Below are 25,145 nucleotides of genomic sequence, written 5' to 3' on the forward strand. Positions count from 1 at the left end.
AGGGATTCCCATTTGAAGTCCCGAAGCATTTCCATAAAACTTGCAGCTTGTTCGAAGCTACCAGTAACAAATCTAGCCGCCCGTCTCTGCATTGCTCCGATGTCTCCCTTTACTATGACCTGATATGGATCAAAAATACTCCGGCAGTACTCAAGAATAGGTCGCACTAGCGTCGTATATGCAGTCTGCATTACAGATGGATCGCACTTTTCTAGAATTCTTTCAATGAACCGAGGTCTACCATTCGCCTTTCCTACTACAGTCCTCACATGCTCATTCCATTTCATATCACTTTGCAACGTCACTCACAGATATTTGAACGACGTGACTGTGTCAAGCAGGACGCTACTAATACTGTATCCGGACATTAAGGATCTGTTCTTCCTACTCACTCGCATTAACTTACATTTTTTTCCATTTGTTCTGTCATTCATCACACCAACTCGAAATTTTGTGTAGGTCATCTTTTATCCTCCTACAGTCACTCAACTTCGACTCCTTACCGAGCACCACGGCGTATCAGTAAATAGCTGTAGATTGCTGCCCACGCTGTCCGACAAATCATTTATGTAGATAGACTGTAATAGCGGTTGTGTCTCATTTCCCTGGGGCACTCGTGAAGATGCCCATGTCTCCGATGAACAAATGGTCCAAATGGCTCTGAGCACTATGGGACTTAACATTTGAGGTCATTAGTCTCCTAGACTTACAACTACTTAAACCTAACTAACCTAAGGACATCACACACATCCATGCCCGAGGCAGGATTCGAACCTGCGACCGTAACAGCAGCGCGATTCCTGACTGAAGCGCCTACAACCGCTCAGCCACAACGGCCGGCTCTGATGAACACACACCCTCGAGGACAACATACTGAGCTCTACAAGTTAAGAGGTCTTCTAGCCGCTCAGATATCTGTGAACCTCTTCCATACGCTCGTACCTTCTTTAACTACCTGCGATGCAACACGGTGTCAAATGCTTTCCGCAAATATAGTAATACGAAATCTGCCTGTTGCATTACAACCATAGTTCGCAGTACATCATGTGAGAAAATGGCAAGCCGAGTGCCGCACGAGTAATGCTTTCTAAGATTCTCGGTCTCAAGAAAATTTATTAAATTCGAACTGAGAATATTCTGCAGCAAAACGAAGTTAGGGACATTGGTCTGTAATTTTGTGAGTCAATTCTTTTGTCCTTTTTATATACAGGAGTCGCCTGTTCTTCTTCCCAGTCGCTTGGAACTTTGCGCTGGGCGAGAGATTTGCGATAAACGCACCTAGATAAGGGGCCAATGCCGTAGAGTACATTTTGAGAAAAAAAAAGTTCAAATGTGTGTGAAATCTTATGGGACTTAACTGCTAAGGTCATCAGTCCCGAAGCTTACACACTACTTAACCTAAATTATCCTAAAGACAAACAAACACACCCATGCCCGAGGGAGGACTCGAACCTCCGCCGGGATCAGCCGCACAGTCCATGACTGCAGCGCCTTGAACCGCTCGACTAATCCTGCGCGGCCTCTTTGAGCAATAATGTTTAAATGTGTGTGAAATCTTATGGGACTTAACTGCTAAGGTCATGAGTCCCTAAGCTTACACAATACTTAACGTAAATTATCCTAAGGACAAACACACACACCCATGCCCAAGGGAGGACTCGAACCTCAGCTGGGACCCCTCTTTGAGAAACCACATTAGGATTCTGATTGTGGTTGTGGTGGTAAGTTCCTATGGGACCAAACTGCTGAGGTCATCGGTCCCTAGACTTACACACTACTTAATCTAACTTGAGCTGAGGACAACACACACACACACACACACACACACACACACACACACACACACACACACACACACACACACACACACACACCTATGCCCGAGGGAAGACTCGAACCTCCGACGGGCGGAGTCTTGCGAACCGTGGCAAGGTGCCTCAGACCGCCTTAGGATTCCATCTGGACCTGGTGACTTATTTGTTTTCAACTCCTTCAATTGTTTCCCTACGCCACCATAGCGTTGATGTTAACCGCTCATAACGACAACAACAGTAACTGTGCTCACAGATAGTAGCGAAGTAATCTGAAGTCCTGGTGGACGTTGCCGATGACAGTTAACCACTCCTGCATTGGATTAAATTTCAGGCCTAGAGTTAACCTACCATAACGAAAACATTAAATGTGTGCCCAGATTGTGTTCGGTCGGCAGTCCTAGGATAACGTCCACGACGGCGAGAAACCATTTGTGCAATGGATTAAATTACATGTCTAGAGTTAAGCAGACCTAACAACAACAACAACAACTTTTCCTACAGGTTGTGGTGTACAATGGCTTGGCGTCCTGGGGGGACGTCCCCGCTGGCGAGGAGCCGTTCGCCCACTGCCCCGTCAGCGAGTGCTCGCTTAGCGACCGACGCCTCGACGCCTGGGACGCCGACGCCATCATCTTCAGGGATTTCATCCCGCGCACGCCATTCCCGCGCCGCCCCGAGCAGATATGGATACTTTATATGCTGGAGCCTCCCGCCTATGGCAAGAAATTTAGGTGATGTTCACACTTTCTTCATGCCCTTAAGCACTTGTACTTTCGATGTAAATGAAAAACATAATATTGTGTATGTTCTACAGTATCAATTTGCTTCGTCAAACGATTACCAAACCATCATCAACTGTCTGTCGTCGTCCATGGACAACACTGAAACAGATGTGACACATCGAGAGAGAAGTACAAACACAAAGTAAAAGTAATCTTTGACAGTGCTGTCGTAATCCAATTAAAAACATTAAAGTTATACAGTGAATACACTGATAAGCCAAAACATTATGACCACCTGCTTAATAGCTCGTTTGTCCGTCTCTGGAACGAAATACATCACTGATTCTGCGTATCAGGGATCCGACAGTTTGGTTTGTAGAGGTAAGTGGCAATAGATATCTACATACAGATCATATAATTCTCGTAAATAATGGGCTGCTTGAAAGTCTCTTCGGGTTTGCTGCCGGATCCTAAAATCAACTTGACTCGATATTTCGGCGATCCAGCTGGTCGCCATCTTCAGGAAATGCTGCTTCTGCTGATGAGTCCCGCTGAGAACTGACGCCAGGCTGCAAATCGACGTTCAGTACACGGCGCATGCGCCGCCCATCACGGTTGCTGACCTCCAAGACAGGGAGGTGGCGCCGCCCTTAGTGGAACACTGCTGGCAACAATATATCGCACTCAGGGCAACACCGAAGAACATTCAATTTTGATGCGAGATAATACAGGATTCCACGTCTTGCTAAGAGGAAACCCATCGTCTCTGTTGCTTAAATTATCAGCCAACCAAATTTCAATCGCCTCTTTATAGACACTGTTCCAAAACCGGAAATGTTGGCAACTACCACAGGTTCATCAAATTTCATACTGTGTCCCTCATTTAAGCAGTGTTCTGCTACTGCCGATTTTTCCGGCTGTCGTAGCCTCGTATGACGGCGATGTTTCACACACCTGTCATGCACTGTGCGAATCGAACGGCCAATGTAAGCTTTCCCACATTGACACGGATCAGTGATGGGCGGCGCATGCGCCGTGTACTGAACGGTGGCTTATATAAGACGTCGGTTTGCAGCCTGGCGTCAGTTCTCAGCGGGACTCATCACCAGAAGCAGCATTTCCTGAAGATGGCGACCAGTTGGATCGCCGAAATATCGAGTCAAGTTGATTTTAGGATCCGGCAGCAAACCCGAAGAGACTTTCAAGATTTATTACGCCGGGAAAGCCTACATAATCACAATGGGCTGCTGATTTGCATACGCTGTGATGGCGCCCGATAGTGACCCGAGTGTATTCCATATGATTTACTTCAGGTGAATTTGGTCGCTGAGACATCAACGTGAGTTCATTATAATGCTCCTCGAAGCACCGTAGCACGGTTCTGGCTCCGCGACACAGAAATTGTACTGCTGAATGATGACATGGCCGTCGGATGAAGACATCGAGCATGAAGGGATGCAAGTGGTTCGCAGCTGTCAGCGTGTCTTCGATGGCTACCAAAGGTCCCAGGAGAATCTCTCTCATAGCATAATACTGCTCCCACTAGTCTGCGTCCGTGGCGCGCTGCACGTTTCGAGCCGGCGTTCACCTCGATGACGGCGTTTGTGGAGACGACCATCGACCTAGTGTAGCAAAAATGTGATTCATCCGAAGAGCCGACACATTTGCATTGATCGACGGTCGAATCCCGATGGTCCTCGCCCACTGCAATCGTAATTGACGATATCGTTGGGTAAATATATTATACTAGAACTGACATGTGATTACATTTTCACGCAATTTGGGTGCATAGATCCTGCGAAATCAGTATCCAGAACAACCACCTCTGGCCGTAGTAACGGCCTTGATACGCCTGGGCATTGAGTCAAACAGAGCTTGGATGGCGTGTACAGGTACAGCTGCCCATGCAGCTTCAACACGATACCACAGTTCATCAAGAGTAGTGACTGGCGTATTGTGACGAGCCAGTTGCTCGGCCACCATCGACCAGACGATTTCAATTGGTGAGAGATCTGAATAATGAGCTGGCCAGGGCAGCGGTCGAACATTTTCTGTACTCAGAAAGGCCCGTACAGGACCTGCAACATGCGGTCGTGCATTATCCTGCTGAAACGTAGGGTTTCGCAGGGATCGAATGAACGGTAGAGCCGCGGGTCGTAGGGATGATCTGCCGTGGAGCTCCATGTTTAACAATGTACCATGAACGGTGTGCTCCGAAACATTTTGGCCTGCACTAAGATTGTGCTCTTTCGGCAGAGAGCCACAGATCACCATCTATCCTACTTTACAAAGCAGGCAAACTTCCGTATCCCACGTTCTGTGCCGCGAGGGATTAGCCGAGCGGTCTAAGGCGCTGCAGCCATGGACTGTGCGGCTGGTCCCGGCGGAGGTTCGAGTCCTCCCTCGGGCATGGGTGTGTGTGTTTGTCCTTAGGATAATTTAGGTTAAGTAGTGTGTAAGCTTAGGGACTGATGACCTTAGCAGTTAAGTCCCATAAGATTTTTAAACAAAAGAATGTTGAGTCCCATAGTGCTCAGAGCCATTTGAACCAACCACGTTCTGTGAAAGTCGCTGACGTCCAGCCATTTAGGGTCTATTGGTAGTTTCACTGTCCTTCTACGTCTTTCAGTACATGCTGACGACAGTAGCACGTGGACATTTGACCAGCTTTGGAGTTTTCGAGATCCTCTTCCGCAGGCTCTGCTAATAATAACCTGCCCTTTGTCAAACTCGCTTATCCCAATGGATTTCCCTATTTGTAGCCCATATCTGCCCTAGGATGATCTCCGTCCATGTCTGCTCCAATTACATACTTTTGTTTCCGCATTACGTGCCCACAACGACACCAGGCGGCAGGGCAGTGGTCGTAGTGTTTTGGTTTATCAGTGTGCATATAAAGGGAACAAACCAGAAGTAGTTAACTCTAAACTCGAAAAACCAGTGTCTATAGAACAATTTAAATTAAATTAACTAATTCAATAAAATAAAATTAGTACGTAATAAGACTGCTGAAGAATGGCTTGAGGAGTTATTACACGTGAAATATTTTGATAGGTATTAGGTTAGCAATCGCATTAAAATAAAATTAGTACGTGACAAGACTACTGGAGACTACTTGAAGAGGTATTAAAGATCTAGTATGTCTTCAGCCTGTTACACGTGACATACCCCTTCAAGCTATTTTTTCAGCACTCTTGTCATGTACTAATTTGATTTTATTGAGATTGTTGTTTTAATTTAAACTGTGAAACAGGTACTGATTTTTTAAGTTTAATGTTATTCTGATTTGTTCCCTTTATTGTTTAACTTTTTTATGTGTTACTACTGCACTGTCAAAGATGACATTTACTCCAGGTTCGTACCTCACTCTCGATGTGGGACATCTGTTTGAATATTTTGCTTTTTGTTTATAATTATGAAACTGTTCTACCAACAAGCGACGGAAGGATTAGTTAACTTTTGCTTTAGTTACTACACTGTCTGTAGAATATTTCGGGCACATTTTGATATCTACCATGACAATTTAAACATGCTGGTTCATTATATGCACTGCATCAGCTGTTGATATAAACACACGGAGCAAATATTTTGTCATCCCCAGGAGACATGAAGCTACCACCATGGACCACCGTCTCTAGTCTGGAGAATGGAGTCAGCCCAATGAAGAAGATAGTTTGCAGATTTCTTCAGATACTCCTTAGACAACTAAAGCTTGATGATTAGATCCTGTAGAGGTGCCAGCTCGCGGGGGTGTTCATGGTTACATTACACGCACTGTTAAAAATGATCACAAACATTTTCTGTTCGATTAAGAACCGGTGATGTGCGAGGGTTATTCGAAAAGTAAGATCAGATTTCTTATAGTACATAATACATAAACTATCAAAGACTTTTTCAAAAAACTCTTTTTGTTTAATTCTTTGCATGTTTCTATATTTTTCTACATATTTTCTTTATTTGTTAAAAAATTTGTCACAAAGTTCTTCACGTCGTCATCTGCTGCGAAGCGCTTGCCACCAAGAAACTACTTTAGATAGGGGACCAAGTGAAAATCATAGGGCGCCAATATCTAATCAAATTTTTGGCGTGGATGGCAGAATGGGGTCTGGCGTTGTCAGGCAGCAATAAAACTCCAGACGTCAAAAGGGCACATCGCTTATTCCGTATTGCACGTCGAAATTTATTCAATGCAGCGCAGTAAGCGATTGCACTTATTGGTGGATAAGTTCAACTAACAAGACACGGTTGAGAAAACCTTGCGTATTTAGATTGTTTGCTTGTCCTTGACTTTGACTGCTCACACCAGTCAAGTGACTGACGTTAAGGGTGCGTTTATGCTGCCACCTCGCTGCTCGCTGGTATCGGACGGCGTTTATGAATTAAGCCCACTGCGTCTTACCGGCCCATTTAACTTGAACCATCGCTGCTCGCTCCGCTGCTCATTACGATCCTCGTCATGTGATGATGCCTAACTAGTTTGTGCTCCGCGCTGCGACCATCGCTCTATGTCCTCTAACTTGACCCATGACAGGCTGTTCAAGGTCACTCCAGCAGTGCCGCGTTTGGTGCTGTTAGCACTCTGTTCGATATCTGAAAAGTTGCAGGATAATTATTCCTGGCGGACAACGTGCAACGAGGTTGTAGCGTACATGAACAAGGCCCCATGCTAACAACGAGCTGTGATTTGCCAGCAGGAAGCAGCGAGGTACCTGCAGTGAGGATGCTGCGTAAACGTACCCTTAGACTGTGGGAGTCATGTGAGAAACCCACGTCTAGTCCCCTCTGATGTTTTCTAAAAATTGATCACCTTCTTTATTATATCAATCAAAAAAACCAAGAGCACAATCAATTTTGTGTTTCTCAGTAAGCAGCCTCGGAACCCAAAGTGTACACAATTTTCTAAACTGCGAATTTTCAGAGACAATTTTATCCAAAGTTGTTCTACCCACATTCGGAAATTCCAACTCTAAAGTCGAAATTGTGGATCGCCAGTCTTTACCAGCCTTTTTGTCCGTGCCATTGACCAAATCTTCTGAAATCACTGATGGTCGGTCTTGATACTACTGTTACTCTTCTCTTTGGAGCCATACACCTGACCTGTTTGTCGGTTAATTTGCAACGTTCTTTCGCGAAAAAAACGAATCACTGACCGGATTTCACAGTCGGTAGGCTGATCAATTGTTTTAAACATTCTGAAGTAAAACTTTAAACAGCACACCGCCATAACACCAATGCAAATCTCGTCGTTTGATTAGCAAGGCATGCCGGGAGTTGGCGCGCGTGCGCGTTTTATTGATCGCGCAACATTCGATTAACCATGGTGATTCGAACATTACTTCCCGAATAACCCTCGTAGTACGTCGATGTCCAATAGGGCGCTTGAGTGGATCTTGGGAACATCTGTTATGGTTTTGGAAGAAGTAAGTTTGCACATAAAACTCATCGTGAAGCTGTAGAAGAAAGGCTATACTACTGGCCAATTTTAGAGTTGTTTAGTCTTTTGAAGACGTGCAATATTATTCGTTGCTGTGAGGAACGGTGTTTTGAGAGTGACCCGATAGCAAATGTTCACTTTATGCAAATCACTTCACAATATTCTCTCGGAAATTGATTATCATGGACCTGCGTTCACTGGCAATAGCAATCCTCTGCCGGGTTGAAACTGAGAGGTGAGAGGTGAGACGCCACTTTCTGGTTTTTGTCAATTACGATCTTTTTACGAGCGCAGTTCTTAGGCCGTGTTACATGGCTCCGATTGGCACACCATTTCTTGTGGACACGTTGGACAGTCCGTGTTGACAGACCTACAGATCCGGCAACTTCATTCGCGATCTAGTCATGGGCACGTCGAAACACGATAGCTCCTTTGTCATTCTGTCACGTCTCCAAATCGACTCATCTCCCTTCGTGAATTCCAGATAACTGACTGGCACACACGTAAAACTTCACTGGCACGACTTGCGGCGGCGATGGAGGGTAACGTGACCGACTGACTCCAACTTTACACAAACTACAATGTCCTTTTAACGCTTAACATGCCAAGTCTTAAGTCATCAACAATGGTTTACCAGGCTTAGGTCTTCTGCAGACCTTACCCATTTTTTTTAAATTTCTCAACATAATAACTTAGAAAATAAAGTTTTTGGGATGTCTAAAAGTACATTTAAATTAAATAAGCGTTATTAACATCAAGTATCACATTCATTTCAACTATTCAGTGTTTGACCCAACTGTATACTAGGGACGTAGGTGGCCACTGCTACCCAGTCTGAGAATACGAATGTTCTTGAAAGAAATATTCTGCCTTTTTTATTCTCAAAATTTCTCTCATAGTAACCTTCATCAGCAAAACTTTTGTAGTTAAGGCGGCTGTAACAAAATTGTAGTAACACCTCTTCGAGACACAAACAGTGTTTCCATCAAGTCACATACTAAGCAGTTTCGCAAATTTTTCTCTCGCCAACTCCCTGGAAACTTCCCAGTGGAGAGTTGAGTGTTCAACAAATATGACATCTTCACCTCTGCAGCTGCCCAGATCTTGATTCCATAGTTTGCTGGATTTGATTTCTTATAATGTTACACTGGGCGTGAGCCCCGAAATGCGACAGGTTGCTCATTTACTTTAATTTCTTCAATCGGTCGGAAAATCATCTTTCAGTGCCCTACAAACTGATTCCAAAAGTTATGTATAACTACAAATCCATCCTTTCTTTCTGTAGAGCACGTGTTATCTATTCGTTAAACCTAATAAACTGAAGGATATGCGCAAACTGGTTCCGTGCCACAGTAGCTGCAAAAACTGCACGACAAATGTTTTCGACTGTTGTCGAGATTCAGAAATTGAATCATAAAAATTACTCTTTGGGATCCTTGGAGGACGCCGCTTGGTATGTTAGGGGGTAAGGGAGTGACTAATATTTCGTTCGGTGAACTTATTATGTGGGTATCCGCCTCAATAGCTGAACGGTCGGCGCGTTGGAATGCCACACACGGGGGCCCGGGTTCGATTCCCGGCTGGGGTGGGAGATTTTCTCCCCTCAGGGACTGGGTGTCTTGCTGTCCTCATCATCGTTTCATCCCCGTTGTCGACGCGCAAATCGCCCAATGTGGTGTCGCACTCAATAAGACTTGCACTTGGCGGCCAAACTTCCCGCCTGGGAACTGCCGGCCACTGCCGCCATACGACAATTTCCATTTTTCCATTATGAGGGTGCGACAGGTAGACCTATGGTGAGCGCCAAAGAGAAGAAAGACAGTAAGAGAAAAGACAGGAAAATTACGTGGATGCTGACGAGTTAAAGGAGTGCTTTGTGTTGCAGCCGCCATGACGTCATCAACTGGACGGCGACGTACCGTCGCGACAGCGACCTGGTGACGCCGTACGAGAAATGGGTGTACTACGACGACGCAGAGGGCGCAGCGTACAGAGGCCGACAGCCGGCTAACGTCGCCGCGAACAAGACACGGAAGGTCGTCTGGTTTGTCTCCAACTGCGCCACGGTCAATGATAGGATGGGATACGCCAAGGAGCTGCAGAAGCACATTCAGGTCCGATCTTATTTCCTCTCTGTAATCATGTCGCCAATCCAACTTATCTTAATATTTTAGTTTTGTGTGTACACGATTGATAAACAAATAAGTAAGTCCAGACTTTCACTCTTCCTATGTCCTAGGGATTTTTCTGACACTCTAAGTGAAGTAAGTGGCATGTACTGTAGTAGTATTAGGATGATAGTTCTGGAACGCAGAGAACATTTTTTGAAATTTTCTTGATATTAAACAAAAATTTTAGTTATGCTGATTCCCCTATTCAAAAACTTGCTTACATCGACAAACCAAATTTTCATTTATTTAAAAAATAAAAATGTAATAAATTTTTTCTTTATAAATAAGCCTTCCAAGAACATGTTTATCCATATCCACAAATCATATTTTCATTTATTTAAAAAATAAAACTCTAATAAATTTTTCTCTTAATAAATAAGCTCTGTCAAACCTCATCTATCTGTATCTTCAACTGGAATTTTTATTAAGAACTCAAAGGTACTTTTCAGCTATATGTTTCAATTTATTAAAAAAGTTAAATTTTTTCTATTAAATAAAAGCAAAACAAAATGTACTCCAAAGCTGAGCTATTTCAAAACATAGAGGATTAATTTAAAGAAAAACTTGGATTAGCTTATGCTGATTTAGAAAATTATTGTAAAGAAAGAGGTTATTCAAATCTAACTAGACAAGATCTCAGGGAATTTATGGATTATTTTAATATGAAACAAATGAAGAAGAAAAAACTAAGATGTATATAAAAGAACTTCAAACAATTTGTAAAACAAAAAAATTAAAAAATTATTCTAAACTACACAAAGAAAAATTAATTGCTCTTATTCTAAAAGCTGTTGAGAATATTAGTAATAATAATAACTAACTGAAAAAATTTAAAAGACTTTCATGAAACATGTAAAACAAAAAATGTAAGAAAGTATTCCAAACTTAACAAACATCAATTCATCGATCTTATCAAAAAATCTCAGGACAATGTTAATATTAATGATAAAGAATTCAATAAAAAATCTTTAAAATAAATTCATCAAATCTATAAAACAAAATATTGAAAAAAATATCCTAGACTTAGTAAAAACAATTAATCGATCTTATAAATAGACCTCAGGGTAATAGGAATAATATCGATAATCTGAATTTTTCAAAATCCTCTAGTAGCTAACTATCAAGAAATTATACAAAAAATATCAGAAACTTTACCTGGTTTCAATTTTATAGTTGATGAAGATTTTTAAAATCACCTGAACGAATTAACAGAAAAGCTTCTGCTTGTAGATCAAGAACAATAACTTACAAAATTAATAATGTCATTAATATTGTGGAACCACAAAATTTTTTTAATCAAATTAAAGAAGAAATCACCTAAGAATATTTTAATACAATAAAGAGTGATTACAGTTAATATGAAATTTTATTGTTATTTTAAAAAGACAAAACATAGCAATTTAATTTTAAAACAATTAATAAAGTTTCATTAAGAACAACTGACTTAGAAGAATATTATCAAAAATCAACAAATGAACAATTAACTAAATGGAAGAAATGCAAAGAAAAAATATGGTTGTGCTTAGTTTTATAAAAAATTGTTTGGAAATTAATGTTAATGGACACAATTCAATTCTGGATTCTTTTTATATCGATTTACCAAAGAAATTAAAGATGAAAAGCTAATTACTATAAAAAACACAGATCAAAAATGTTTCTTTTATTCAGTAAAATCAGCTGTATATCCAAGAAATGATCACATTGAAAGAGTTAAAAATTATAAAACTAGTGTATTAAAATTAGATGAACTTCTAGAAAAAGGAAAAATAATATTCCTGTTAAATTAACAGATATTTAAAAATTTGAAAACCAGTCAAATATTTCAATTAATATTTAGGCTTATGATGATGGAAAATTGATAATATATCCTCTTTACCACACAAAAAATAAACAAGAAAGACAATAATTTTCATTTAGTTCTAAATAAAAATAACTGATATTATTTATTCAGCCCCCCCATGAACCATGGACCTTGTCGTTGGTGGGGAGGCTTGCGTGCCTCAGCGATACTGATAGCCGTACTGTAGGTACAACCACAACGGAGGGGTATCTGTTGAGAGGCCAGACAAACGTGTGGTTCCTGAAGAGGGGCAGCAGCCTTTTCAGTAGTTGCAAGGGCAACAGTCTGGATGATTGACTGATCTGGCCTTGTAACAATAACCAAAACGGCCTTGCTGTGCTGGTACTGCGAACGGCTGAAAGCAAGGGGAAACTACAGCTGTAATTTTTCCTGAGGGGATACAGCTTTACTGTATGATTAAATGATGATGGCGTCCTCTTGGGTAAAATATTCCGGAGGTAAAATAGTCCCCCATTCGGATCTCCAGGCGGGGACTACTCAGGAGGACGTTGTTGTCAGGAGAAAGAAAAACTGGTGTTCTACGGATCGGAGCGTGGAATGTCAGATCACTTAATCGGGCAGGTAGGTTAGAAAATTTAAAAAGGGAAATGGATAGGTTAAAGTTAGATATAGTGGGAATTAGTGAAGTTCGGTGGCAGGAGGAACAAGACTTCTGGTCAGGTGAATACAGGGTTATAAATACAAAGTCAAATAGGGGTAATGCAGGAGTAGGTTTAATAATGAATAGGAAAATAGGAATGTGGGTAAGCTACTACAAACAGCATAGTGAAGGCATTATTGTGGCCAAAATAGATACGAAGCCCACACCTACTACAGTAGTACAAGTTTATATGCCAACTAGCTCTGCAGATGACGAAGAAACTGAAGAAATGTATGATGAAATAAAAGAAATTATTCAGATAGTGAAGGGAGACGAAAATTTAATAGTAATGGGTGACTGGAATTCGAGTGTAGGAAAAGGGAGAGAAGGAAACGTAGTAGGTGAATATGGATTGGGGCTAAGAAATGAAAGAGGAAGCCGCCTGGTAGAATTTTGCACAGAGCACAACTTAATAATAGCTAACACTTGGTTTAAGAATCACGATAGAAGGTTGTATACATGGAAGAACCCTGGAGATACTAAAAGGTATCAGATAGATTATATAATGGTAAGACAGAGATTTAGGAACCAGGTTTTAAATTGTAAGACATTTCCAGGGGCAGATGTGGACTCTGACCACAATCTATTGGTTATGACCTGTAGATTAAAACTGAAGAAACTGCAAAAAGGTGGGAATTTAAGGAGATGGGACCTGGATAAACTGAAAGAACCAGAGGTTGTACAGAGTTTCAGGGAGAGCATAAGGGAACAATTGACAGGAATGGGGGAAAGAAATACAGTAGAAGAAGAATGGGTAGCTTTGAGGGATGAAGTAGTGAAGGCAGCAGAGGATCAAGTAGGTAAAAAGACGAGGGCTAGTAGAAATCCTTGGGTAACAGAAGAAATATTGAATTTAATTGATGAAAGGAGAAAATATAAAAATGCAGTAAATGAAGCAGGCAAAAAGGAATACAAACGTCTCAAAAATGAGATCGACAGGAAGTGCAAAATGGCTAAGCAGGGATGGCTAGAGGACAAATGTAAGGATGTAGAGGCTTATCTCACTAGAGGAAAGATAGATACTGCCTACAGGAAAATTAATGAGACCTTTGGAGATAAGAGAACCACTTGCATGAACATCAAGAGCTCAGATGGAAACCCAGTTCTAAGCAAAGAAGGGAAAGCAGAAAGGTGGAAGGAGTATATTGAGGGTCTATACAAGGGTGATGTAAATGAGGACAATATTATGGAAATGGAAGAGGATGTAGATGAAGATGAAATGGGAGATACGATACTGCGTGAAGAGTTTGACAGAGCACTGAAAGACCTGAGTCGAAACAAGGCCCCCGGAGTAGACAACATTCCATTAGAACTACTGACGGCCTTGGGAGAGCCAGTCCTGACAAAACTCTACCATCTGGTGGGCAAGATGTATGAAACAGGCGAGGTACCGTCAGACTTCAGGAAGAATATAATAATTCCAATCCCAAAGAAAGCGGGTGTTGACAGATGTGAAAATTACCGAACAAACAGTTTAATAAGCCACAGCTGCAAAATACTAACACGAATTCTTTACAGACGAATGGAAAAACTAGTAGAAGCCGACCTTGGGGAAGATCAGTTTGGATTCCGTAGAAAAATGGGAACACGTGAGGCAATACTGACCTTACGACTTATCTTAGAAGAAAGATTAAGGAAAGGCAAACCTACGTTTCTAGCATTTGTAGACTTGGAGAAGGCTTTTGACAATGTTGACTGGAATACTCTCTTTCAAATTCTAACGGTGGCAGGGGTAAAATACAGGGAGCGAAAGGCTATTTACAATTTGTACAGAAACCAGATGGCAGTTATAAGAGTCGAGGGACATGAAAGAGAAGCAGTGGTTGGGAAGGGAGTAAGACAGGGTTGTAGCCTCTCCCCGATGTTATTCAATCTGTATATTGAGCAAGCAGTAAAGGAAACAAAAGAAAAATTCGGAGTAGGTATTAAAATCCATGGAGAAGAAATAAAAAACTTTGAGGTTCGCCGATGACATTGTAATTCTGTCAGAGACAGCAAAGGACTTGGAAGAGCAGTTGAACGGAATGGATGGTGTCTTGAAAGGAGGATATAAGATGAACATCAACAAAAGCAAAACGAGGATAATGGAATGTAGTCGAATTAAGTCGGGTGATGTTGAGGGTATTAGATTAGGAAATGAGACACTTAAAGTAGTAAAGGAGTTTTGCTATTTGGGGAGCAAAATAACTGATGATGGTCGAAGTAGAGAGGATATAAAATGTAGACTGGCAATGGCAAGGAAAGCGTTTCTGAAGAAGAGAAATTTGTTAACATCGAGTATAGATTTGAGTGTGAGGAAGTCATTTCTGAAAGTATTTGTATGGAGTGTAGCCATGTATGGAAGTGAAACATGGACGGTAAATAGTTTGGACAAGAAGAGAATAGAAGCTTTCGAAATGTGGTGCTACAGAAGAATGCTGAAGATTAGATGGGTAGATCACATAACTAATGAGGAAGTATTGAATAGGATTGGGGAGAAGAGAAGTTTGTGGCACAACTTGACCAGAAGATGAGGTCGGTTGGTAGAACATGTTCTGAGGCATCAAGGGATCACCAATTTAGTATTGGAGGGCAGCGTGGAGGGTAAAATATCGAGGAGTGGCGCATGAAGATTGTTATTTCAAGTATCAAAATCCTTATTTTATTCCAATTTATATTCATAATTTAGCAAATAACGATGTTCATTTGCTTATTGAAGAATCAGCAATAGATTATAAAGATACTGATTCTATTAGAAATAATGAACAAGAGGTTCAAATGTATTAATATTTCATTTAATTTCATGGCTTGAAATATTCATACACTCCTGGAAATTTCGCCCTAATGTTCCACCTAACATTTGGTCGCCAAAATGAGCCATGTTTCTTTGGAAAGGAACAATAATAACACCGGTAATCACTGTGGTACACTAGTGCCATTGAACATCCAAATATAACAAGGAATCATCGTAAAATGATTATTTATGGATACATTCATGTGGTTGTCACAGTAAAATAATACCGCGCTATACCTGCTGTGAATAACATATACTATGGCGGATGTTTCAAAAAGGACTTTATAACTTTAAAAATTCATATACACTCCTGGAAATGGAAAAAAGAACACATTGACACCGGTGTGTCAGACCCACCATACTTGACACTGCGAGAGGGCTGTACAAGCAATGATCACACGCACGGCACAGCGGACACACCAGGAACCGCGGTGTTGGCCGTCGAATGGCGCTAGCTGCGCAGCATTTGTGCACCGCCGCCGTCAGTGTCAGCCAGTTTGCCGTGGCATACGGAGCTCCATCGCAGTCTTTAACACTGGTAGCAGGCCGCGACAGCGTGGACGTGAACCGTATGTGCAGTTGACGGACTTTGAGCGAGGGCGTATAGTGGGCATGCGGGAGGCCGGGTGGACGTACCGCCGAATTGCTCAACACGTGGGGCGTGAGGTCTCCACAGTACATCGATGTTGTCGCCAGTGGTCGGCGGAAGGTGCACGTGCCCGTCGACCTGGGACCGGACCGCAGCGACGCACGGATGCACGCCAAGACCGTAGGATCCTACGCAGTGCCGTAGGGGACCGCACCGCCACTTCCCAGCAAATTAGGGACACTGTTGCTCCTGGGGTATCGGCGAGGACCATTCGCAACCGTCTCCATGAAGCTGGGCTACGGTCCCGCACACCGTTAGGCCGTCTTCCGCTCACGCCCCAACATCGTGCAGCCCGCCTCCAGTGGTGTCCCGACAGGCGTGAATGGAGGGACGAATGGAGACGTGTCGTCTTCAGCGATGAGAGTCGCTTCTGCCTTGGTGCCAATGATGGTCGTATGCGTGTTTGGCGCCGTGCAGGTGAGCGCCACAATCAGGACTGCATACGACCGAGGCACACAGGGCCAACACCCGGCATCATGGTGTGGGGAGCGATCTCCTACACTGGCCGTACACCACTGGTGATCGTCGAGGGGACACTGAATAGTGCACGGTACATCCAAACCGTCATCGAACCCATCGTTCTACCATTCCTAGACCGGCAAGGGAACTTGCTGTTCCAACAGGACAATGCACGTCCGCATGTATCCCGTGCCACCCAACGTGCTCTAGAAGGTGTAAGTCAACTACCCTGGCCAGCAAGATCTCTGGATCTGTCCCCCATTGAGCATGTTTGGGACTGGATGAAGCGTCGTCTCACGCGGTCTGCACGTCCAGCACGAACGCTGGTCCAACTGAGGCGCCAGGTGGAAATGACATGGCAAGCCGTTCCACAGGACTACATCCAGCATCTCTACGATCGTCTCCATGGGAGAATAGCAGCCTGCATTGCTGCGAAAGGTGGATATACACTGTACTAGTGCCGACATTGTGCATGCTCTGTTGCCTGTGTCTATGTTCCTGTGGTTCTGTCAATGTGATCATGTGATGTATCTGACCCCAGGAATGTGTCAATAAAGTTTCACCTTCGTGGGACAATGAATTCACGGTGTTCTTATTTCAATTTCCAGGAGTGTATTTTTTTTAACCTTACATAAGAACAATTTAGAAAAACAGAAAAACATTTTAAAGGTGAACAAGTAGATGGAACAATTAAAAAAGTAATTTATCCATACAAACATACAAAATCTGAAGAAGAATTGCAAGAAACACAATTACCTAAAAACGAATGTTTTTATTTTGAGACTTAATAAAGAAAATATTTTTGATGAAGATTATAAATGTGCAAAAACAGTTTGGAAAAAATGTGATATTTATAGTTTAGATGAATATAATAACTGTAATGACTAATTTCAGCAAGTTTTCTGAAAATTTTAGAGATACTTGTATTAAATCTTATACCAAATATTTATTTTGGGATTATTTGTTCAGCATAACAAAAATTGAATGAAATTTATTAAGTGATTAACGTATGATTTTGTTTCATGGGAAAGGAATTCAAAGCAGAATTTCCCAAAGTATTAAAAGATTGTAATAGATATCCAGTTTTCCAACTAAGAATGTTAACGTACTACTTGGAGACTTCAATGCTCCGTTACAGAAAGAGAGAATGTTCAGAAACATCAGAAACATAATTGGTTAACCATCCAGCTCACAACAGGACTAATTGGAATGGCGAACGACAAGTCGAAATTTGTAAGATCTTTGACCTGATGATGGAATCAACGGCATTTAAACGTCTTCCAACAGAAATTATGGATTTCTCCCAATCCATTACTAGGAGAGTTTCAGCTTGACCAAGTTGTGATATCAAGACATGCAGAGAAGGAATACAAAATGTCAGAGTCCTCAGGGGCGAAAATTTAGACTCAGATTATTATCTATCCAAAATAAAAATAAAATTTCTACCAATAGCCCATCAGACTAAAAACCCTACCTGTATTGCGAACTATGATCAGTGAAACTTAGAACTAGTAAATATTTTAAGGTGAGCTCGAATCAGAAGAACTATCAAGGTTTGGAACAGTTGAAATATGCACTGATTGACAGTACAAAGGAAACAGTTCGCCTGGAGAAGAGGAAGATACATGCATGGTGGTAGGTAGAAGGAAATAAAGCAATAAAAAAGTATAAAAAAGGATGGGTTGATTGGTGCTCTCATAAAACACCAGGAAATCTAAAGAAATTCAAGAAGTAAGGAAAACCACTGCTACAACTTTCAGAAATCTCAAGAGGATATATTTTGCAAGAATATGTAAATCAAAGAGAAGAAGACTTCTGGAAGAACAACATATGAAATTTCTATAGAACAGTCAAGACCAACTTCAGTAGATATGATCCTCCAAACGTCAGCTGTAAGAATAGAGGAGGAAAGACAGTGTATGGAGACATGGAAAACAGTCAGTTTTTGGAGGAATACTTTGAAGACCTCCTGAATTGTGAAACACCATCAGGAGACATTCAATTACAATGAGAAAGAACCAAACCCCAACTTGGAACCACCAATTATAGAAGAGGTAAAGAACATTACAAGAACCTTGAAAAATAACGAAGCACCTGGGGAAGACGGGATCATTGCAGAACTATGCAAACAAGAATGTGATTATAGAACACAAATTATATGAAAAATCTGGGAAGAAGAGCTGCTTCCAGAAGGTTGGACATCGGCGCTAATACATCTTATACACAAGAAAGGTGATAAGATGGAACCTGGGAACTACAGGGGAATTTCTTTAATACCTGTGACCTATAAGGTATTCTTGAAAGCGCTGCTATATAGAGTGGAAGAACAACTAAATCCACAAACGGATGAGTACCAAGGAGGCTTCAGGAAGGAGAGATTGTGCTTAGAATAGATCCTGAATCTAAAACTGATAATCGCTTATCAAAAACAGAGGAGCAAAAAGTTTGTTCTTACATTCATAGACTTCAAGAAAGCCTATGATTCTGTAGACAGACACACACTGTTCCAAAATTTAGGGGAGATGAGTTTGTATGGAATATCCAGTGAACTGGTTAAACAGACCCTAAGCAACACAACATCCAAGGTCAAGTTAAGAGGAAAGCTGTTGGAGGCCTTCAAGATTAAAACTGGGGTGAAACAGGGAGATAGACTCTCCCCTTTGCTGTTAACTGTGTCCTTGATATAGTGATCAGAGAGTGGCGACAGGGAATGAAAGGACTGGGTGGAATACAACTGGGGTGTAAGAATAAAGTAGTACAGGTAGATTATGTAGCATTCGTAGATGACACTGTGATCTTGTCCAAATCACTAGCAGAGGCAGTTAACCAAACCACAGAACTACAGAGACAGGTAGCTAAAGCTCAGATCTCTATTGAGCAGACACAATATATGACAAATATCATGACAGCTCCTAGATGGATGTCAATAGAAGGAGGTAAAATTCAGAAGGTGGAGTGATTCAAATACCTTGGATAATATATAGACATTAGACTGACCAAAAAAGAAGCAATGCGAGCATTAATGAACAAAATGAACTTAGCATATAAACTATCAGTACTTACAATAAGAAGAATATTTCAATGAATGCTAAATTGAAACATTACGAAACTATAACCAGCCCCGAAGCTCTATATGCAGCAGAAACTCTCAACTTAGCAAGAACCAGAGTGATCAAGAGGCTAGAACTGATAGAATGCAAGATTCTCAGTAGACTATTAGGACCTCCAAGAACAGAAGATGGTCAATTTTGAAACCGAGCCAACCAGGAACGGTATACCAAGATAGAAGAAATTTCTGACAACTTAAGGAAAAGGAGGAGAGTGTTCTTTGGACACATCCTCAGTTTGGATCTATTGTTGATTGAGTATTTTTAATTTTTGATTGAAAACTGTGGTTTTTGATTGAAAATCTTCAAATTATGAAACAAGTTCATTATAAATTTTTGCTTCTAATATCTCAGTATCTTTTATTTTTTCTAAATCGGTATTGAGTTTAGCATGTAACACATTTCCAAAAATATTCATTTATTAGATTTAAAATTTCATTAAACTTATGATTCATATATCATAGTTTTAAAATAAATAAAAAGCAAATGATTGCAAATAAATTCGTTAAACTTTTGTATCCTTTCAGTGTTAGAATATAAACCATTTCTCCTTCATAATTTAGTAGTTTTTTGGAATATTTCCTCCAATATGAATCAAAAACCAACTTCGTATTTTTATTTTTATAATAACAAATCCAGGGAGTACCAACATGATCAGATGTATCTAAATTTATTATTTCACATTCTAAATTTTTGATTTATGAGGAAAATCATCAATCATAAAAATGCCACAAAAACATTTAATTTTCAGTTGTTAACTAATACTTATATGTCAAAATTAGATAAAGTATTATTAAAATTTTAAGTATTTCTTTGAATTTTTTTCTACATCGAATTGCTTTATACCCATTGCTAAATTATGTCGTTTTTGTTCTTCTAATTCTTTATTGGCTTTTGTCTTGATTATAACTGCATTCCAATTGCTGCAGATCCACCAGCAAGTGAACCAATAGTGGCTCAATATGGTAATGTAATCAATAGTAATGTTAAAAATCCACCTTCATGTGTTGTTCCTTTTATCTTCATTAAATATTCAATAATTTTTTTTCAAAAAGTAATAACAAATACAATATGCAAATTTCCACCAGTTTTTTATCTTTTTTCTTTTTATACAACTGTTAAAAATGTATCAATACTGTACAATTGTTCATTATTTAATTTAACTTTAGTTCATTTTGTTTTTTTTTTTACCAATTTGATGTTTAGTGCAATTAATACTAAAGTTATTCAGTTATGTTGATCAAAAATTAAGAAAGAATTTTTTATAATACCATCCATTTTCATCAACATTTCATCCAAGTACTAATTTTCGCTTTCCATAGATTATTCTTCTAACTGCAGTTGCTATTAATTTTTCACCAACTGAAGCATCTCAAACATACATTCTTCCTTTTGCAACTAATTGAATTTTCTTAACAGCTTTATGTCTTTTTGTAATTCTTTATTATATCTATAAATATCATTTCCTTACATTTTTGATCTAATGGATTTTTTCCCTTATCTTCAAGTGCTAATATTTCATTTACTTTAGTCCGAGAGCCACACCAATTGTAGCCCAAGTACACGCATTTCAAATGGTAAATTATTAATTGCATCATTAACTAAACCTTTTCCATATTCACTTTCCCACAATGTAGGTGATAATTATTCAAAATGACAATAAAATATGGAATTCCATTTAGATTGTTAATTATATAATCATTAAATTTAATACTAAACATTTTCATCATTTTAAGTTTTCATAATGATAATTTTTATTTTCAGCTAATTCTTCTCTATGGATTACTGTTAATGTATCTATTAACCAATCAACATCATTCATGAAATATATTCAATTGAAACTTCCTGGCAGATTAAAACTGTGTGCCCGACCGAAACTCGAACTCAGGACCTTTGCCTTTCGCGGGCAAGTGCTCTACCAACTGAGCTACCGAAGCACGACTCACGCGCGGTACTCACAGCTTTACTTCTGCCAGTACCTCGTCTCCTACCTTCCAAACTTTACAGAAGCTCTCCTGCGAACCTTGCAGAACTAGCACTCCTGAAAGAAAGGATATTGCGGAGACATGGCTTAGCCACAGCCTGGGGGATGTTTCCAGAATGAGATTTTCACTCTGCAGCGGAGTGTGCGCTGATATGAAACGAACCGCAGGAGAGCTTCTGTAAAGTTTGGAAGGTAGGAGACGAGGTACTGGCAGAAGTAAAGCTGTGAGTACCGCGCGTGAGTCGTGCTTCGGTAGCTCAGTTGGTAGAGCACTTGCCCGCGAAAGGCAAAGGTCCTGAGTTCGAGTCTCGGTCGGGCACACAGTTTTAATCTGCCAGGAAGTTTCATATCAGCGCACACTCCGCTGCAGAGTGAAAATCTCATTCTGGATATATTCAATTGGTTTTTCTGAATATTTTTTTTTACTATCCTTTCATCAACATTTTGAATGAATCATTAAGATTTCTTTCTGAAAAACTAGTGATATAAGTTTCACATTTATTTATGTCAGATAATAATATTTATTCCTTTACTTGATTTAATGTTAATTTGGATTATTATCAGAACACAGAGCAATTGAGTCAAATAAAATTCAGGCAGAATTTTGCAAGTAAGGAGAATCCAATTCTTAGCTAAATCATCCAAAGCAATTTGTATTTTAGTTAAAAGATTCATTAATTCATCAGTACCTTCATATTATTTTTCACCAATTTTTAATTTATCACCATTGAATTCAAGTGGATATTTACTAATATATTTAAAATTACCAACTGGTCTTAATACAAAAATACTAGGTTCACTATGATTGATGAGTTTTAACATTCTTTCACTTATATTTTCAACATCTTTCTCTTTTGATTTTTTCTGTTTTTAAATTCTTCATATTTATTCAGTAAATCATGTATTTCTGATTCATTTAATTTATAGTATATTTTATCACTATCATACTGTTTAATTATTAGAATATTGTTAAATTCTTCTAAATTATGTTGATTATAAGGAATAATTTGTTTTTCAGCTTCTATATTTTCTTCAATAGTTTTCAAAACAGTATCACCTAAACCTTCAATTCCTTCTTTAATTGTTGCGTCATTATCTGGTTGATTTCCTTTTTAAATGTCCGTCAACCTCAATGCATTTGGCAATACGTGTAACGACATTCCTCTCAACAGCGAGTAGTTCGCCTTCCGTAATGTTCGCACATGCATTGACAATGCACTGACACATGTTGTCACGCGTTGTCGGTGGATCACGGTAGCAAATATCCTTCAACTTTCCCCACAGAAAGAAATCTGGGGACGTCAGATGCGGTGAACGTGCGGGCCGTGGTATGGTGCTTCGACGACCAATCCACCTGTCATGAAATTTGCTATTCAATACCGCTTCAACCGCACGCGAGCTATGTGCCGGACATCCATGATGTTGGAAGTACATCGCCATTCTGTCATGCAGTGAAACATCTTGTATTAACATCGGTAGAACATTACGGAGGAAATCAGCATACATTGCACCATTTAGGTTGCCATCGATAAAATGGGGGCCAATTATCCTTCCTCCCATAATGCCGCACCATACATTAACCCGCCAAGTTCGCTGATGTTCGACTTGTCGCAGCCATCGTGGATTCTCCGTTACCCCATAGTGCATATTATGCCGGTTTACGTTACCGCTGTTGGTGAATGACGTTCCGTCGCTAAATAGAACGCGTGCAAAAAATCTGTCATCGTACCGTAATTTCTCTTGAGCCCAGTGGCAGAACTGTACACGACGTTCAAAGTCGTCGCCATGCAATTCCCTGTGCATAGAAATATGGTACGGGTGCAATTGATGTTGATGTAGCATTCTCAACACCGACGTTTTTGAGATTCCCGATTCTTTCGCAATTTGTCTGCTACTGATGTGCGGGTTAGCCGCGACAGCAGCTAAAACACCTACTTTGGCATCATTTGTTGCAGGTCGTGGTTGACGTTTCACATGTGGCTGAACACTTCCTGTTTCCTTAAATAACGTAACTATCCGGCGAACGGTCAGGACACTCGGATGATGTCGTCCAGGAAACTGAGCAGCATACATAGCACACACCCGTTGGGCATTTTGATCACATACATTAACACGATATCGACCTTTTCCTCAGTTGGTAAACGGTCCATTTTAACACGAGTAATTTATCACGAAGCAAATACCGTCCGCACTGACGGAATGTTACGTGATACCACGTACTTATACGTTTGTGACTATTACAGCGCCATCTATCGCAAAGCGAAAAAAGTGATCCAACTAAAACATTCATATTTCTTTACTTACTACGCGAATATGTACTAAAAATGGGGGTTCCTATTATAAAAAAACGATGATGATATCCGTTTGACCTACGGCAGCGCCATCTAGCGGGCCAACCATAGCGCCATCTGGTTTCCCCCTTCAAGCTAGACAAGTTTCGTTCTTTGTAGTTTTTTCGTTTGATGCTTATTTCGTGAGATATTTGGCCCGGTAAGTATCAATAGACCACCCTGTATATCCATCTGTGGTCCGTTATATTTTTCTCCAAGTTTCGAAAGCACCAGACCACATTTTAGCATTAGACAGATGTGAGATACAGACGTCCTAACGCTCAAAACGGCATATTGCTTTTGTGGTAACCAGTGTAGTATCGACCACGACAGGGTTAAGCTACCCAGATACTAGGCGTCAATGTGAGAAATAAATTTTCAGGTTGACATATACGGGATGTGTGGCAAGCTGGAGTGTCCGAGGGAGGACCCCAGGTGCCCCGAGATGGTGGACAGGGACTACAAGTTCTACCTGTCGTTCGAGAACTGCAACTGCCGCGACTACATCACGGAGAAGCTGTTCGTGAACGGGCTGTCGCGGCAGGTGCTGCCCGTGGCGCTGGGCGCGCGCCCGGCAGACTACGCGCTGAGCGCGCCGCGCGGCTCCTACCTGCTGGCCGAGCACTTCGGATCCCCGGAGGAGCTGGCCCGCTACCTCCTCTTCCTGGACGCCCACGACGACCAGTACAACGCCTACTTCGCGTGGAAGGGCACCGGCGAGTTCATCAACACGCACTTCTTCTGCCGGCTGTGTGCGCTCCTGCACGACGAGTACCCCACCAAGTGGTACCCCGACATAAACGAGTGGTGGGACGGGCCCGGCACCTGCGCCGAACGCCTCTGGACGGACGGCTGAAGTGTGACAGGAATATAGTTCTGATTATCATCCCGAAAAAATAAAATTACTTAACTGATTTTTTTTGTTTGTTTCCAGGTACATCTCTGCAGCATCTGTACATGTAATCCCATCACCACGGAAGTACCGTAGTGTGACGCTAGAGGACGCAAAACAACGATAAAATATCGTATCGTGCGGTAATTCGTTTCCTGCATCAGCGGAAATGTTGCAGATTTCTCAGGCCAATCCAGACGCTTCCTTTAGGTGCCTGTGCACGCCTGACACCGCCGCAGCATTTCCGCTGTTGCAGAAGACGAATTAGCTCACGATATGACACTTTTATCATTTTTGTCGTGTTATTTT

The 25,145-nt window shown here is 40.9% G+C and overlaps 1 protein-coding gene across 1 annotated transcript in view; it reads left to right on the plus strand.

Annotated features, from left to right (window-relative positions):
* Nucleotides 1-24,800, plus strand: part of LOC126161876 (glycoprotein 3-alpha-L-fucosyltransferase A-like) — a 73,101-nt gene extending 48,301 nt beyond the window's left edge. The window contains exons 3-5 of the mRNA XM_049918050.1: nucleotides 2,316-2,545; nucleotides 9,856-10,084; nucleotides 24,327-24,800. Of these exons, the coding sequence (XP_049774007.1) occupies nucleotides 2,316-2,545; nucleotides 9,856-10,084; nucleotides 24,327-24,800 (933 nt within the window). The remainder of the gene's footprint in view (nucleotides 1-2,315; nucleotides 2,546-9,855; nucleotides 10,085-24,326) is intronic.
* Nucleotides 24,801-25,145: the final 345 nt, after the last annotated feature.

Source organism: Schistocerca cancellata, chromosome 1 (genome assembly GCF_023864275.1).
Source record: "Schistocerca cancellata isolate TAMUIC-IGC-003103 chromosome 1, iqSchCanc2.1, whole genome shotgun sequence".
In the NCBI taxonomy this organism is placed as follows: Eukaryota; Metazoa; Arthropoda; class Insecta; order Orthoptera; family Acrididae; genus Schistocerca; species Schistocerca cancellata.